This window comes from Aphis gossypii, chromosome 2 (assembly GCF_020184175.1).
Source record: "Aphis gossypii isolate Hap1 chromosome 2, ASM2018417v2, whole genome shotgun sequence".
Lineage (NCBI taxonomy): Eukaryota > Metazoa > Arthropoda > Insecta > Hemiptera > Aphididae > Aphis > Aphis gossypii.
In genome coordinates, this window is record NC_065531.1 from 80,050,818 (window position 1) to 80,067,271 (window position 16,454).

At 25.7% G+C, this 16,454-nt stretch overlaps 1 protein-coding gene across 2 annotated transcripts; it reads left to right on the forward strand.

The window, feature by feature from the left end:
• The first annotated feature begins 258 nt into the window (after positions 1 to 258).
• LOC114127903 (paramyosin, long form) lies at positions 259 to 14,924 on the forward strand. Of its 2 annotated transcripts, XM_027992264.2 has the most exons (18): positions 259 to 532; positions 941 to 997; positions 4,481 to 4,567; positions 4,647 to 4,813; positions 4,880 to 4,958; positions 5,025 to 5,144; positions 5,204 to 5,329; positions 5,396 to 5,592; positions 5,667 to 5,799; positions 5,876 to 6,092; positions 6,164 to 6,291; positions 6,361 to 6,473; positions 11,754 to 11,949; positions 12,677 to 12,805; positions 12,892 to 13,056; positions 13,133 to 13,339; positions 14,007 to 14,207; positions 14,313 to 14,924. In XM_027992264.2, exons 1-18 carry the CDS (start codon positions 422 to 424, stop codon positions 14,517 to 14,519), a joined length of 2,640 nt encoding a protein of 879 aa, XP_027848065.2. In that variant the 5' UTR covers positions 259 to 421; the 3' UTR covers positions 14,520 to 14,924. The 2 variants fall into 2 exon arrangements, with proteins under 2 accessions (XP_027848065.2, XP_027848067.2); XM_027992266.2 differs by lacking the exon at positions 941 to 997.
• The last annotated feature ends 1,530 nt before the right edge of the window (positions 14,925 to 16,454 follow it).

The following is a 16,454-nucleotide window of genomic DNA, read 5'->3' on the forward strand; positions in this document are numbered from 1 at the left end:
CATACCTATGTATCAAGGATTAAGGACCAAGGATATACCTATGTGGCTATATGTTATATATAAATATAAAATATTTATAAACATGATTGATTCTTTTTCGGTAGTTAAAGGCCAATACAATTTTAACTATTCCTTTCAAGGACACAAAACGCCGACCTCAAATGTTCAAGTTCGTTACTCTCCAGCCCTCGAAGTAAACAACGATTATGTGGAGGGAGTAGCTTGTGAGTGGGCGTCAAAACGGGGGCTAGTACTAGTCAGACGCTCAGCCTTCAGTTAAGTACGACAGCTCAGCTCGGTCCGTCCTCAGCGCTTGAGTAGTCTAAAAATAGTCACATTTTTCTGGTTTCAACCTTAAGTGCGATTTCAAAGTTCTAGTGATACTGAAAAAAATAATAAGTTCGTTTTAATTAGTGCAGACATGTCTTCATCCAAGACGACCAAGACATACAGTTACCGCTCTGTAGGAGGCGGAAATGCTGACATAAATATCGACTATTCCCACGACCTCAGCGCTTTATCTCGTCTTGAAGTAAGTGAAATTTGAATAACTTGTATACTAAACTATTATAGAGTCATGAAATATCCAATTGTAATTTTCCAAAATCAAAACTCACAATGTTTAGGTACCATAAAAATAGAATAAATCACATTTTCCAGGTATATATTAATCGTCTTCAGCTGCTAGAAGAAGAACGAATGTTGTACATAATGGTCAATTGAGACTATTAAATGTTTTATTCACAGATTTGAGAAACACGAAATAGAGATTAATATCTTTTTAGAGGTAGGTGGAGAGAGGTTTCTTCTTCTTGACAGTCTGAAGGAAGCACGGTGTGACGCCGCCCACCCTCCTTAGCCCTTACAATATAATAAACAATTAAATATACTGAATGTTTTGATTTGATTAACCAAATCCTGCGTTTGTTTTTCCCTTTAGGATAAGATCAGACTTTTGCAAGAAGACTTAGAATCGGAACGCGAACTCCGACAACGTGTAAGTACATAATGTAGCATTGACAGAACAGAGTGTCATGAGTGTCATAAACTATTTTAACATTACAAAGACTTTATTTTAATATTAATTATTTGTTATAAATTTATATTAAATTAAAGTTTAGAATGCTAAAATTAAAGATAATATTTTTTTTTTTGTACAATATAAATAATGAACAGCAGAAAAATATTTTTACTAAAAATGAATGATAATGTTACCACTTAAATATTAAGCTAAGTTTTTAAACGAGTTTTGTTTAAAATATTTAGAGATCAACTACTTATAAATTATGTTAAACTATAACAAATGTTGTACATATAAACAAATCCCAAAAATAAACTTATATATTTATAGTCAAAGTTCACATTTTCTGTAAGCTTGGGTTTTTCAGATCTCATGATTTTCATTATTATTTAAAATTACTAAGGAACATAGTTTCGATTTTGCTATAGTTATCAATCGTAATTGGATCCAAAAATATGTGTAATTCTATGAGCAAAATACATGAATTCCTTTAAATAAGTCAACACTGTGTTATAAATAACAGCAGGACAGCTTAATTACCATAGTCAACGGTGGCAGGGTGAAGAAGTACTTTTCTTTATAGTTGCCAGAATTATGAGACAGTTCAAATCTATTTTCCCACCGTTCGCCATGGCAAATGACCAAGTATAAATATGCTGAGAAATATTAACAGATCTTCGAATTCTGGCAACAGTAATTACATAATATAAGTTCAAGCCACCGTGAAATGCCTAAATATTACTTTACATGCGATACTAAAAAAAAAAAAAAAACAATCTAATTATAAATCTAATTAATATTTTTAAATAATGTAATTTTCAATAATATTATTATTTCAGTTGATATTTAATATGCCTAATATAAACCGTGTGTACCTTACTTAAAAGGATATTTGTGATGTTAATTGGATTTTAATCTTAACAATTAGTTAACAATCATTTTTAAATAAAGTACAACAATCTGAAACTCCGAAAAAAAAACGAAAGACTAAATCAAACATACTAATCAATAAAGCTACTACTTGATCTAGATTTTGCTTGATTTCACTTGAAACGTATTTTTTATAATATTAAATATATCAATAGATTATAAACCTCTATCCGAATTGTCCGATAAAAGCGGCGAATTAATCTGTTTGCTGCATATGATATTTTATTAAATAATCAGTATAATGAATAAATATAAAATGCTTTAACATTTTAAAATTGTAGAAAATATTGCAATACCAAAATTGAACACGTCAATTAAAAAATCAAATAAATTATTTATGAAATAGTTTTACTACAATAATACTACTAGAAGGAGCATTATAGTTATCGTGATATGTTTAAAGAATATTTATTTAAATCCCAAAAAATATGTTTACAAGTTACAGACTTCAGTAATTATGAAATTACACTTTTTATTATCATAATTTATACTTTTTTTAAAAAAATAATAATTAATCAATAACCAAATTTGAATTTTTTTTCGGTATTAACTTTTCATTATCTACATAGGTATAAGTAATATAAAATAGCATTGAATACCTTACCTATTATACTATATTAAATTTATTTCCATTGTTTATAATTCTTAGTAATTTTATAAAATACTAAAATAAATTATAGTTGGTGTTAAAATATTTTTCTTAGATTTATTTATTTAATTTTAATAATTTTCTTTAAAAAAAATATATACATATACAAGAAATATGGTTGTAAATTAAGTATATCAAAATACAGTTTAAAAGTATAAACAAGTTTTGTAACAAAATACAATAATTTTAATTATTAAAATATTATTTATTTAAATATACTGATTAACTGTTTTACTTGATTTTTAACTTTAATAACTTTGATTCTTTAATAACTTTCTATGAAATATCATTATTTCGCCAAGGGAAACTTCTTTATATTTACTTTAAATTGTCAAATACAAATTTTATGTACCGTCACTGCGGATACTATAATTTCAAAATACATTTTTAACCTTCCTAATTACATAATTTAAATCCATTGTTACTAATAATAATCATAATACGAATAATTATAGGCGGTAGGGATTTTTTGCTTAAATATAATAAAAATATATATTCTTTACTCTGTGTTCGGCGTACCTACAGCTCCTAAAAAATACATACCTAACCTATATTAAGTAATTTATATCACACTTTGGACATATTTTAAAATATTTAACTATTATAATAGTCCTATATATTTTTAATTACCTATTATAGATCGGTGATGAATGATGATATAAAATTGACAGTAGTAATAATAATAACGCCTAAGTGTATAAGTATTATAAAAATTATTATTGTAAACATTCCGTTAGTTTTATGTAGTAAACATATTGATAGCTTATCAATGAAATTTATTCGAAATTATGAATTTACAAGAGAAACATTTTATTATTTTAAACCTTTACTTTAAATGAAGGACGAGACTAAACCTCCACCGGTTTATGAAATGTTTATCCCTATATTAATATTTTTATAATTTATACTGTTATTTACTTAATAGTTTTTAGATTTTTATCTACATTTTTTTTTTTACCGTCCCGTTTCATAATGATAGCGAATAAATATTAATTTGTTTATAGGTACTATTTTATGTTAAAACAATTTTATCGACAACGCGCCAAACTAAAAAGTAAAATTAAATTAACTTTTCACTTTTTTTATATATGTACTTGAATTAATCTTTTAAATACGGCGATGATACAAAAGATTATATAATTTGTTAAATAAATATTATTTTAAATAGAAAATGTCTTATATATTATGAATATAAGTTATAGACTAAAGAATTATTTGTAAAATTCCTCATATTTTTAATTATAATATATATATGTAATATGTATATTGTATATATATATATTATACTTATATACATATATTCTTAGAAATAAACATAATATTTAATTTTTCATACACAATCAATCATATTTTTTAATTTAACTGCACGCAACTATACACTTTACAGTAAGAGTAATAACTCATAAATATAATTTTATATTATTATAATGTTTAAACAATTTCCAAAATCACTATTGCTTTTTTTTATTTGTTGCAAGTTAAATTTCTTTGGCACAGAGCTTTGGAAAGGTACTCTAAAAATAAGTATAAAGAAAGTGATGCTATGCCGAACGGGACGAATGAAGTGTGAACGACCACTAAGCTGACCATCTAGTTATATTTTTATAAACGGAATTTAGCCTGGTTTCATTGACATGTGTCAATCGACACATTTGATTCACCTAACCTAACTTAAATGTTTATTTTTGAATTTTGGCGAGTACCTACCTGAAATATATTATAAACGAAAACCAAGTATCCTAACTAAATAAATCATTGCTGATAACAACCTAATAAAAAACTAATTGTATTATTATATTAATTCAATATTTATTTGAATATGTAAAATAATTAATATATCGTTTGTTAATATTAATAAACTATAAATTATTATTGTTCAGATTGAAAGAGAAAAAGCTGACGTGAGTGTGCAATTAATATCTCTCACTGAACGTTTGGAAGAAGCTGAAGGTGGAGCCGAAAGTCAAGTAATTCATCATATTTTATGAGGACAAAATTCTTTTAAATTTTTAACAATTATTATTTTTGTATACTTGTGTAAAATAGTTTGAAATCAATAAGAAACGGGACACAGAACTCACTAAGCTCCGTAAACTATTGGAAGATGTCCATATTGAATCTGAAGAGACAGCTCATCTTTTGCGTAAAAAGCATCAAGAAGTCGTCGCTGACTTCCAAGAACAACTGGATCAACTTGCAAAAGCAAAAGCTAGGTAAACAAAACTCAAATGTGCTCAATTTATTGTATTTGCGTATTACATAAATATTTTTATCTCCAGGACCGAAAAAGAAAAGGCTAAATTCCAACAAGAAGTTTACGAACTGTTGGCACAAATTGAAAACGCTAACAAGGATAAAGTAAAATAATTCAAAATTAAAATTAAAACAAATTAATCATACATTATTGTTTAATATTTTTTTTAGTACACATCAATCAAGACAATTGAAAAATTAGAGGTCACTATTCATGAACTCAACATCCGTATTGAAGAAATTACAAGATCTGTTACAGAAATCACTTCAATTAAGACCCGTTTGTCAATGGTTAGAACAAATCAGTAGCTACCATTGTTTTAAAAACTAAAATACTATTATGATTTTAGGAAAATATTGAATTAGTTAAAGAAGTTCAAGATTTAAAAGTATCAATTGAGAACAGTACATATCTTAAATCTCAAATTGCTGGACAATTAGAAGACGCTCGCAGGAGACTGGAAGAAGATGAAAGAGTATGTGCAATTTTTTATTATTTTAATAATAATTTAATAAATGTACTCATTGTGATAATATTACAGAGACGGTCACTTTTAGAATCCAACTTACATTCAGTCGAAGTTGAATTGGAATCAGTAAGAGTTCAACTAGAAGAAGAATCTGAGGCTCGTTTAGACCTTGAAAGACAATTAATCAAGGCTAATGGTGAATCTCAAGCATGGAAATCGAAATATGATTCTGAAGCAAGTGCTAGGGCCGAGGAAGTTGAAGAGCTACGGTAATTATAATTCTAAAAATATTTATAAAAAGGTAATTACCTATAAATAATTTTTTTGGTTAATTTTTTTCTAGTCGTAAATACTCCGCACGTATTCAAGAACAGGAGGAACACATCGAAACACTTTTGGTTAAAGTCAACAATTTGGAAAAACAAAAGTCTAGGCTCCAGAGCGAAGTTGAAGTTCTCATTATTGATTTGGAAAAGGTTCTTTTTATTTTATTTTTTATTATAAAATTTAAACAGTTTATTTGAATAAAATAATAATACATGGTGTACTTAGGCTAACAATACTGCAAGAGATTTACAAAAACGTGTTGAGCATTTGGAAAGAGTTAACATTGACTTGAAGACTCGTCTTGATGAAACCACTGCATTGTTCGAACAAGGACAACGGGACTTGAGAAACAAACAAAATGAAATTCAAAGATTAACCCATGAATTGGACAAAACCAGAGAACAAAAGGATCAACTTACACGTGAAAATAAGAAATTGGCTGGTATAGTATATTATTTTTAAGAGATATTTAAATTATAATATAATTAATTTTACAACTAAAATTTAAACCAGATGATTTGCACGATGCCAAGAATACTATTTCTGAATACAACAGAAGATTACATGAGTTAGAATTGGAACTCAGGCGGTTGGAGAATGAACGCGATGAACTTAGCGCTGCTTATAAAGAAGCTGAAGCTGTATGTATTCCATTTAAATATTGAATAGTGGATTTTATAAAAAAAAAAAATTCGATATTGGTATTATAGGGAAGAAAAGCTGAGGAAGGTAGATCTTTCCGATTGTCTGCTGAACTTACCCAATTCAGACATGAAGCTGAAAAACGGTTAGCTGAAAAAGATGAAGAAATTGAATCTATTCGGTAAGATTTTTTAGCTTATATATTAAATAAATTAAATAGCTATTAAGTTTATCAAAATAACCTTAATAATTAAATGACAAAATATTTAAAGTTCGGACAAATCATAGTTTTATAATGCTTAAAATAATAATAAGATGAATTTTTATAACTATAGAATATGGTAACATAGCTATTGCATACATTAATCATCAATTTATTGTTAATTTCAGTTATCGTAAAACAAATAAAAATGAATAATAAAAAAGGTAAATAAATCATTTCAACATTAATTTGTTTGATAATAAATTATCTATCTAACAAAAAAATAAATATTGTTAAAAAGGATATACCTATATAATATTATAATACTACATTAAATATATTTAATACTTAAATGAAATATAAATATTTAATATTTGTATGACACAATACAGTTGGATAATAAAATAAATCTAAATAAGTTCTTATATAAATATCCCCTCTTATTAAATTGATACAATGTTTGAATCCGTAATCATTAATCTGTTATATTAATTCAAAAACTATATTTATATGTGCGAATAACATTTATTTTTTGCAACCACAAACGATTTTAATGCAAATAAAACTTTATACCAAACTAATTTTTCACAGACATTTTTATAAATAATAAAGTTTTAATATTAAGACTTGTGATCAATATTTAAATAATAACATTCTTTCATTAGAAAATAATTTTATAATATCTAATATGCAGGTATTTAAAAACAGGAATAAATAAATAAATAAAAATTTCCAATACTTATTTGTTATTACAAAACTATAAAACATGGGATTTTGGTCAAAACAATCTAAATTATTTTATAAGTAACAATTTTTTTTTATTATTATATTCAAAGTGAAATGTTATTTAGAAATATTTAGATATTTTAATCATGAACGATAAGACTTATTTTTGAACAAATAATTTTACTTCTATAATCTTAACTTTTACTTCATTAAAAATAAAAATAAACTCATAGTTATATGAAAACACAGAAAGAGGTTGAAATAAAAAAAAAATATATCTATAATTAAAGTTAAATTAGACTAAAAATTAATAAATATTTAATGAATTATAAATCCATACAGATACAAATAAGTTTAATGAGTAATGAATATTCTAATGAAAATCTAAATCAAATAAATAATTAAAATAATGAATATGTCAAAAAATACATACAAGCATACAAGCATACAATTAATACTACAACCATTAAACGTTGCACAATACTAATAGGTAATAATCTATTACTATTTAATTATCTTTGTGATTTTTATAATAGTTTTTTATATTGGTAAATTCAATATTTTAGCAAATATCTACTACCAAAATGGAAAATTAGTATAAGTAGAAATATATTCATTAGTATAACACCACCACCACAGCATCACGATACTTTATGATAAATTGAATACAGAATAATAATGATTTATATTATTTTAAGTTGGTTTAAAAATAATTAAGAGAGAAGTTTCATTTTACAGTAATCTACACTCTAAACATAATATACTTTTATTATTGTTTTTATTATATAAGATAATTCTGCGTTATATATTCCAAAATAATAAAATATACTTAATAACAAATCATATAGATTAAGTATAGATTTTAGGTATGTTATAGCCCTTTCTTTTCATAATATAATAATATGGTATTAATGTTAAATGTTTGTGTATATAGTATATAAAGTATATAATAAATAGACGTATAATTGTATAAAACACTTTTAAATTCCTCTTCATAAAAAACATTTTAAGTAGGTATAGCTTATAATCACATTAATAAATACTAAATGAAATTATAAATAGCATATTATATTAATTGGGAGCACTTACAAAATTAAAAAAAGAGTAAACTTATTTTGCTTAATTCCATCAAATACTAATTATAATTTTCTTAAAATATGACATCGAATTATTAAGAGGTAAATATATTATTATGACGTCTTTAAAAAGAATTAAAATTGTATATTGATATTGTATTAATACTAAACAATATATTTGTTGATGCTGGTAATTGGTAAAGAGTGAGATCTATTATCAATTTTTGATTTAATATATTTTCTAAACTATATTATATTATATTGTAAAAAAATATTATATTTACATAAAATCGTCTTCTTATTAGCGATAATTTTTCATTACTTATATTATATTAAATATTTATTTATATTACCGTTATAAATTGTATTATCATATTATTATGATTGATGATCGATAACGGTCTTTGATACTTGATGTAGTATGGATAAAAATTCCCTCAACATGAAATGTCATATGTCTGTCTACATTTAGAATCTTTGAATGTTTCTCTACAACGCCTTCATCGATAGGTATACTAAATTTTAATTTCTTGAAGGCATGGAGAATATTTTTTTTTAATAAAAAATAAGATACATAATAATATTTTATGTTTAAATACTAGATTCCGGATTTATTTTTACTTCAAACAAATTTAGTAAATCGCACACTTTACCATTAAGCAGGCGCATAGCCAGGATTTATTGAGTGGAGAACTTAACACACTCTCAGTTGTAGTTGTTAATTTTTAAATTAATAATATCAAGTATAAAATATAACATATTTTGTAGAAATCTAAATCATATATTTAGTACATATACTATTTTCTTAATTATGGCCAATAAATGGGGAGGGACTGTTTCAACCGTTTTTCCAAGTTGCGATCGCAACAGACGAATAAAGAATTACAATCGTAATAAAATTGATGATCCAATTACCGTCCGTTCATACTTAGTAACAATGATGTCATTTTTCCAACCACACTCCGGGTAGCTTCAGACAATAATGTTTGAGAAGCGAATAATGGAAGTGAAGCTTTCAATTCTAAATTCAAAACTAAAAACCGATAGCCAAATAGCCAAATCCCAGAGTTATGTTTGATTTGTTAAAGTGTTTAAATAGCCAAATTACCACACGCCTCAACCCCTTGGATATGCTACTGCCACTAGATCTAAGGTACATAATCTACTTTTTAAAATTTAATTTAAGTATTATTTGATCATATTTTATACTCTTTTATCAATCAAATAAATTATGCATCAAGTTTAGCCGAAATAGTAACACAATATCTAATACTTAAAACACAATAATCTAATTACAAAATTACTACCACACACATAAAATAATTTTTTCAATTTATAATACACAATTTTAACTAATATGAATTTATAACTATTTCATATAATATTAAGTATATTAAGTAACTTTACCTATCTATTTACTATTACATATATATATATATATATATATGCCTATTTATAAAGTATTGACCTACTTTTCTCTCAACAAAAACACACTTTGGCATTAATTCAAATAATTGAATAACTTCCAAAATTATAATATGAGTCATAAATTTGTTTAATTTTTTTTATAAAATGTTTAATATGCATTAAAAACATGAAAAAGTAAAAACAATTTTTTTTTTATTTTAAAAACATCTTTAGAAATTTAGTAGGTAATTTATTGTTTTTAATATGTACTTTAATTGAAAATATCAAATATAGTAAATAGAACAAAGACCATATTTTTAAATAGTACCTATGCTTCGAAAATATAATATAAAATAGTAAAATCCTGTTTTTCAATACTAGGATCTTATACTAAAATTTAAGTAAGCGTCATAATCTAATTACAAATATAATATACTAATATTAAGAAATTACCATTTTAGAGAACTTTAAAAGATAATTTCATAAATTAGGTACAACTAGACTAAATTAGGTATCACTAGCCTTCTACTTATACTTATTGTAGAAAAATGATTCTAAATAAAATCTCAGACAATATTATCTCATTGTTAAAGATTAGGTATAATATTATTAGGTATTTAAGTGAATTCCTCATTCATGTAATATCTTTATACCCTTACTATTCATTTTTGCTTTAAAAAGTAACAGAATGATACATTACATCAATATAGGTTGAGGGGGAAATATTATATATTTTTGTATAAAGAACTTCTAAAATGTAGTGCTTTATTAAGTTCAGAACATAATTATAATAATGATTTTCATACGGCCGTTTATTTAACTAAAGTGATAAAACATTGTCGCTGTTTTTCTTAAGTTAAATAGAATTATATGTATTAAAGTTATAATCATATGTTTTTACATGACAACTTGACTAATCTTATCTTAAATAACAAATCATCCACAAACATAAAAAAAATTTTGTTTTCTGATTTTATTTATTTATATTACTTATTTTATCAACATCATAATACTTGGCTCAAAAGTAATTAATTTTCTTTAAGTGACATTGACCTATTTCCCAATTGTGAAATATTTAATTGAACCACGTCTAGCATAATCATAATCATATTTATTCTATTTTTCCATAACTTTGTAATATAAGTCATATTATTATTATTATTATTATTATTATAACAAATCTATTAAAAATGGGATATAATAATTAAGCTACTGGGTATAAATTTAAGTTATTGGTGTAAAATTGATTACTACATTTTGATTTATTTTAATTAATTTGATAAATAATTCTGAAAGAAATTTTAGTTTTATAGCCACCATTTAAATACCTAACTAAAATTATCATGTACGCTCTATAAGTGATCACTAAATGTAGACAGCATTAAACTAGGAAGAATGTACTAAAAAAAACTTCTTTAAGTGTTTTTATTGGAATTTTATTGTGAAAGAATGCTCTACATGCCAATGACGTCTGTATGGGAAAAAAATAAAGCCAAATAAAAGCTTTCGTGTAAATCGACATTGATTGAGTCTGAAGACCTTCGATCTGTTTTATAAATATACCCGATCGACATCGCCCAGTATTCATAAAAATAAATCAGTTATTATTGACGATCAGTAGTGAACGTAACCCATTCCTAGATTAACGTTGTATCCGTGTTCAATCTACATAAAAAATGTCCAAGAACTTCCGGGGTAGATCTGCTAAGAGCATCGAAACTACATTGCTGAGAAATGCACACAAGAATATCGCTGAAGATTTGATATTATCAAAGGTATCGACAAAAGAAAACTACAGAGGAGAAATGAAAATTAAGAGAAAAACTATTTTTGATTTAACTCACACATATAACTCACTGGACGAGACCAAAATGCTACAACCCCTAACCGAAATTTCAAATGAACTCCGGAAGTTCGAGGCTAAAAGTTCTAATTATTTTGAAGACGGAAGGTATTAATACGGAAAACGAAAATCAACTTATTTTTTACTGTAGTATGAATTTTTATAATTTTAATTGTATTAATGAAGTATTTAAATATTTATTTTCAGCAAACAAACAAGCATCGAAATTGAACAACTGAATGCTCGCGTTGTTGAAGCTGAAACAAAATTGAAGACCGAAGTAACAAGAATTAAGAAGAAGCTGCATATTCAGATAACTGAATTGGAAATGTCTTTAGATGTTGCCAACAAAAATAACATTGAGCTACAAAAAACAATCAAAAAGCAATCTCTCCACTTAACGGTAAAATTTATTTTAAAGTAAAATATAAAAACTATATAAATCCCGTTAATTGATAGACCATCACTACCATTTTCACTATTGATATAAAGTAATAATTACATATTGATTGTAATAAGAAGTACTCGGATCAAGTTTTATAATTTGATATTTTAAACAAAAATGTATCAATTAGCACACAGTATTTATATACTAATCCAGAGTTGTATTTAGGGAGTAAATTGAATGGGTTAGATGATTTCTCGGGCATTTGCTTTTTAGATGCACATAAAAAAATAGTAATACAAAAAATAATGCATAATAATTATTATTATTTTTATACACATTATATCGCCATCGCGCCTGGTAATTTCAAAATTATTTTTCACACACACTGTAATTTATCACAATATTATATTATATATAATATGTACAATATTAGACTAAGATGAAAAATTATAAAAAATAGGTATATTTCTAGTTTTAGCGGCGATTTGTTTTTTTCGACAAGTCAATATCGAAATAAAAGTAAAGAAAGGGACGCTAGAATAGTTGTAGCTCTTGAGTGCCAAATTATTAAATACGACCCTGTATTAATCAAAACGATTATACTGATTTCATAGTACAATGTTACATAAATTATTTTTCAATTTTGCTATTTAATACTTCGTTGATTTGGGTATTATACTTCTTCAAATATTATAATAATTTTATTTTTAAATAAATTATAATTATTCACGTTATTAAATAGGAATTGCAAGCTCACTACGATGAAGGTCAACGCCAGTTGGCTGTTACATTGGATCAATTGGCTATTGCACAGCGCAAGATCCAATCTCTTACTGGAGAAATGGAAGAACTCCGTGGAAACTACGACGCTGTAAGTATAAAAAAATTATTCAACCGACAATTTTTAACGTAGTTTGTACAATTAACAATTAAAATTTTTATTTTTATTAATTTTAGACATTGCGTAACAAACGAGCCATCGAAATGATGTATGAAGAATCACAGAGTCGTGTAAATGAATTGACAACTATCAACGTTAACTTGTCATCATCAAGAGCGAAGATTGAACAAGAATTGCACCAATTGGTATCAGACTACGAAGAAGTATCTAAGGAATTGAGAGTAAGTTTTCGCTAAGTAAAATTCGAATTATAATGTAGTTTTTTACATACTTTTATTTATTATCATTAAAATAAAGATATCAGATGAACGTTACCAACGGGTACAAATTGAATTGAAACACACTGTAGAAGTGTTGCACGAAGAACAAGAAAGAGTGATTAAGATTGAAGCTATTAAGAAGTCGTTGGAAATCGAAGTCAAGAATATTTCTGTCCGTCTTGAAGAAGTCGAAGCCAACGCTATTGTGGGTGGCAAACGCATTATTGGCAAATTAGAAGCCAGAGTGAGTAAAATTATGATAATTTAATTAATAATTACTAGAGCTCGGATTTTAAAGCATAATAAGCAACCAAAAAAGCATACCTACGATTGTTTTAAAAAATTAAAAAAGAAGTAGGTATATTTATTTTTTTTTTTTTTTTAAAAAAAAGCAATAAAAAACATGACCAACAATTAACATGAACTAGTTATAAAAATGAATAAACAACCATGTATTTCCCAAGATTTTCAAAAGTGAAACTGACTATTGTTCGATACAATATTTTTATACGTAAAAAACGAACTCTCTACATCCACTGAAATGATTGGTGCATACTTCATACAAAAGGTTACAAATTACAACACTAAATCTTAAATTTTAAATTGGTCATCGTCGATGTTATAGGCATACTGACCGTATAAGTACTGCAGGTTATATGTAGATCGATAATCTATACGTTTAGTACATTTAATAAACAAGCCGATACCTAACGAAAACAATAATAATCTAATATCCGTATTCTGGGTTTTACATTAATTATTATTTTTTTTATTATTATTAAAATAATATAATAAACATATAAAAAATGCACAGCTGGAATAATTTTAAAAAAAAGCAAAAATAAATTGGTTTATTTGGAATCAGAATGACGTGAAACGAATTTATCTATAATAACATTCTTTTTTAACAGATTCGTGACTTGGAATTAGAAATCGACGAAGAAAAACGTCGTCACGCCGAGAGTGTTAAGATTTTGCGCAAGAAGGAACGTTCTCTCAAAGAGCTGGTCATCCAGAGCGAAGAAGATCACAAGAACGTACAGCTTTTACAAGAAGCTCTAGACAAAGTCAACCAGAAGGTCAACATTTACAAGAGGCAATTACAAGAACAGGTTTGAAATTGTTAAAAAATACACGTGCATGTAGTAAATGTTGCTTTTAAGTTATTACTACCTATTACATCGTTTCTAAAATGTGGTTCGACTAAACTTTTACAGGAAGGTATGAGCACCCAGAGCGTAACTCGAGTAAGACGATTCCAACGAGAATTGGAAGCAGCCGAAGACAGAGCCGACGCTGCTGAAAGCAATCTATCTTTGATCCGCGCCAAGCACAGGAGCTTCGTGACAACATCTCACCCAGGCTCACAAGTGTATGTTGTGCAAGAATCAAGAGCTACAACTACGAGTTCAGAACAATATTAATTCATTTAATAACAATTATTTTCTGTTTTTATTAATTTAACATTTATTTTTTTTTTAATAATCGACCGAAATAGGCTACACATATTCCACGTGACGCAAATCGTTTTAGCTTTTACCACTCTTCGAAAAACACTTTCTCAACGCCTCTGTGTTTAGTGTATTCTCAAAATTACCTACTTTAACTAAACACGACAAATTTACTAAAAAATGAAAATAATAAATGTAATACAGTGAAATAAATGCTTTTAAGACATATTTATTACAATCTTCAAGTTGGACAAGCTGGAAAATATCATTACGATCGGTAGACCTATTTTTGGTTATTTATGAATTTCATTCAATATAATATGTATTTCATATGTCTACATCAATAAAATAAATTAATAAATAATTTAAAATAGTTAATTTATTTTAATTTTATTATAGATACCTTCTCTAGTGCTCTGCCTAGTCTACCTGTACTATATAGTATATAATATATAGTTTGATAGGTTATAACTTATAACTTATGTCTTATAACCAATCTGGATAAGTATTTATCTACTTGTATTTAAATATTATTGATATTTCAAATACCTACCTACTTTTAAACTATTTTTAAAAAGTATATTTTAAAATTTAAATACTTAAAAACTACTTTTCCTTCATATTTTTATTCCGGAAATCGGAATACTAAATATCTTGTTATTTTTTTGCAGTTCTATTCCAATAACTAATATTTTATTATTTTACTATTTTAAATAATGTTTTAAAAAAAATTTTTTTACAATGATTTAAAAAATTATTTTTCCAAATGAGCAAATAACAGAAAATATAAACATGGTAGACCCCGAATGTGAAATGTTTTAACTTGCTTAAGGAATGTGTGTTTTAGGTTGACTATCTATTTAATATTAATTTTTTATAAAAATGGGTACCTAATTAATATCGATTAACGTACAAATATTTCAATACCTACCAAATTTATTGATCTAAAAAAAAATATTTGTACATATTCAAATATTTTTGAAATAAAATGTTCGAATACATATTCCAAGTACAAATAACGCTAGGTATTTAAATGTATTTCCTGAGTTGTAAGTACATTTGAAAAGTATTCTTGCAAAACTACTTAAACTAGGTACCTACAAGGCTACAACCTACTAACTTGTAAGATCTAAAAACTAAAAAGGAATAATTTATTGCATAGGTCAATATTTAGGTAACAAATAACAATATATGACAAGTCGATAACACTTACAAATTATTGAATCGTTTGATCTATATTGCATTATGTTCAAAAATATATATTTAAACTCGTTACTTACAAAAAAAAATTATTTTTGATTTGTCTTTTGCCGTTCATAGTTCATATATATTTTTTTTAAGCATCATCTATAATTGTGCTAAAGCTACACCGTCAGTGCCGCCAATTACAGTAGGTACCTATACCTAGGTATATTTGTGGACCTCAAATTTATCAAAGAGGTTCCTTTAATTAAATTGGATCTAGTTGTCATATTATTTAGGTGGTGGTGAATTCCATATTAGAGTTCATTAAAAAATGACAACAACAAAATGTTTTGAAAATTAAATTTAAAATGATTCCTAATCAAACAATTTTATTTTTTTTATTGAACCATATCGGAAAATATTAACCGTGAAAATTTGAAATATTTCACTAAAACCTATTAAATCATTTTCTATATTCAATGATTTTTTCAAAAATATTTGAATTAATTTCAAGTTATTTGCAGACATTTCAAATTTTCAAATTTTTTTGCTTCATGAGTATCAGAAAGTTAAATTATTTTACAATCAAAAACTAATAAAATATTCAATTTTTTTAATTAATAAAGTTTGAAAATTTAATAGGTAAATGGTTTTTACTGAGAAATGAAAAACAAAAAAACTGTAAAAGCACAATTTTTTAATAAAGAAAAAATAAGATGCTGA